Below are 589 nucleotides of genomic sequence, written 5' to 3' on the forward strand. Positions count from 1 at the left end.
TTAAAATTTATAAATTAATTATGGAAAAGTATAGGGTACCAATATACTATCTGTTAACTTATTGCCAACAATAATTAATTATTATATTTTAAACATATGTATAATGAGACACATCTAGAAAATATATCTATAAAGACACTTTCATTAAACACAGCTATAAAAAATACATTTTTATTAGACACTTCTATTAAACACAGTCATGAACAAAAGTTGGCAAAAATATTGTTGGTAACGTAAGGGGATTGATTAATTATTAGTGAACTTGAAAAAACTATTCAATTGAGTGAAACACACTAAAAAGATAGTTGCATTGTAATGTCTTCCTTTTAAATTATATGTAGTAGAAGAGATAAGTTAATAAATTCATTATTACTTACTTGATCCTCATTGATGAATGTTTGAGAACAATCCTTATGATTGCAATGATCTAAAGCATGATGATCATGAACTTGTTTATATCTCCAACTTGGAATTTGTGAGATTTGATCCTCAGAAGCACCCTTAGCATTAGATCCCATGTTCATGTTGTAACCAAGGAAGGTACTAATTAAAGGGACAATGCAACAAAGCAACAAGAACAACAAGAACA

The 589-nt window shown here is 27.8% G+C and overlaps 1 protein-coding gene across 2 annotated transcripts in view; it reads right to left on the reverse strand.

Annotated features, from left to right (window-relative positions):
* The window catches only part of LOC107645394 (E3 ubiquitin-protein ligase At4g11680), a 3,110-nt gene that overhangs the window by 349 nt on the left and 2,172 nt on the right, over window positions 1-589 (reverse strand). For both annotated transcript variants that reach the window (XM_021116915.1, XM_016349409.2), the window contains one exon: window positions 378-589. This exon ends at the window's right edge or, in 1 of these variants, runs on beyond it. In XM_021116915.1, coding sequence (XP_020972574.1) covers window positions 378-589 — 212 coding nt within the window. The remainder of the gene's footprint in view (window positions 1-377) is intronic.

This window comes from Arachis ipaensis, chromosome B01 (genome assembly GCF_000816755.2).
Source record: "Arachis ipaensis cultivar K30076 chromosome B01, Araip1.1, whole genome shotgun sequence".
NCBI classification, from domain to species: domain Eukaryota; kingdom Viridiplantae; phylum Streptophyta; class Magnoliopsida; order Fabales; family Fabaceae; genus Arachis; species Arachis ipaensis.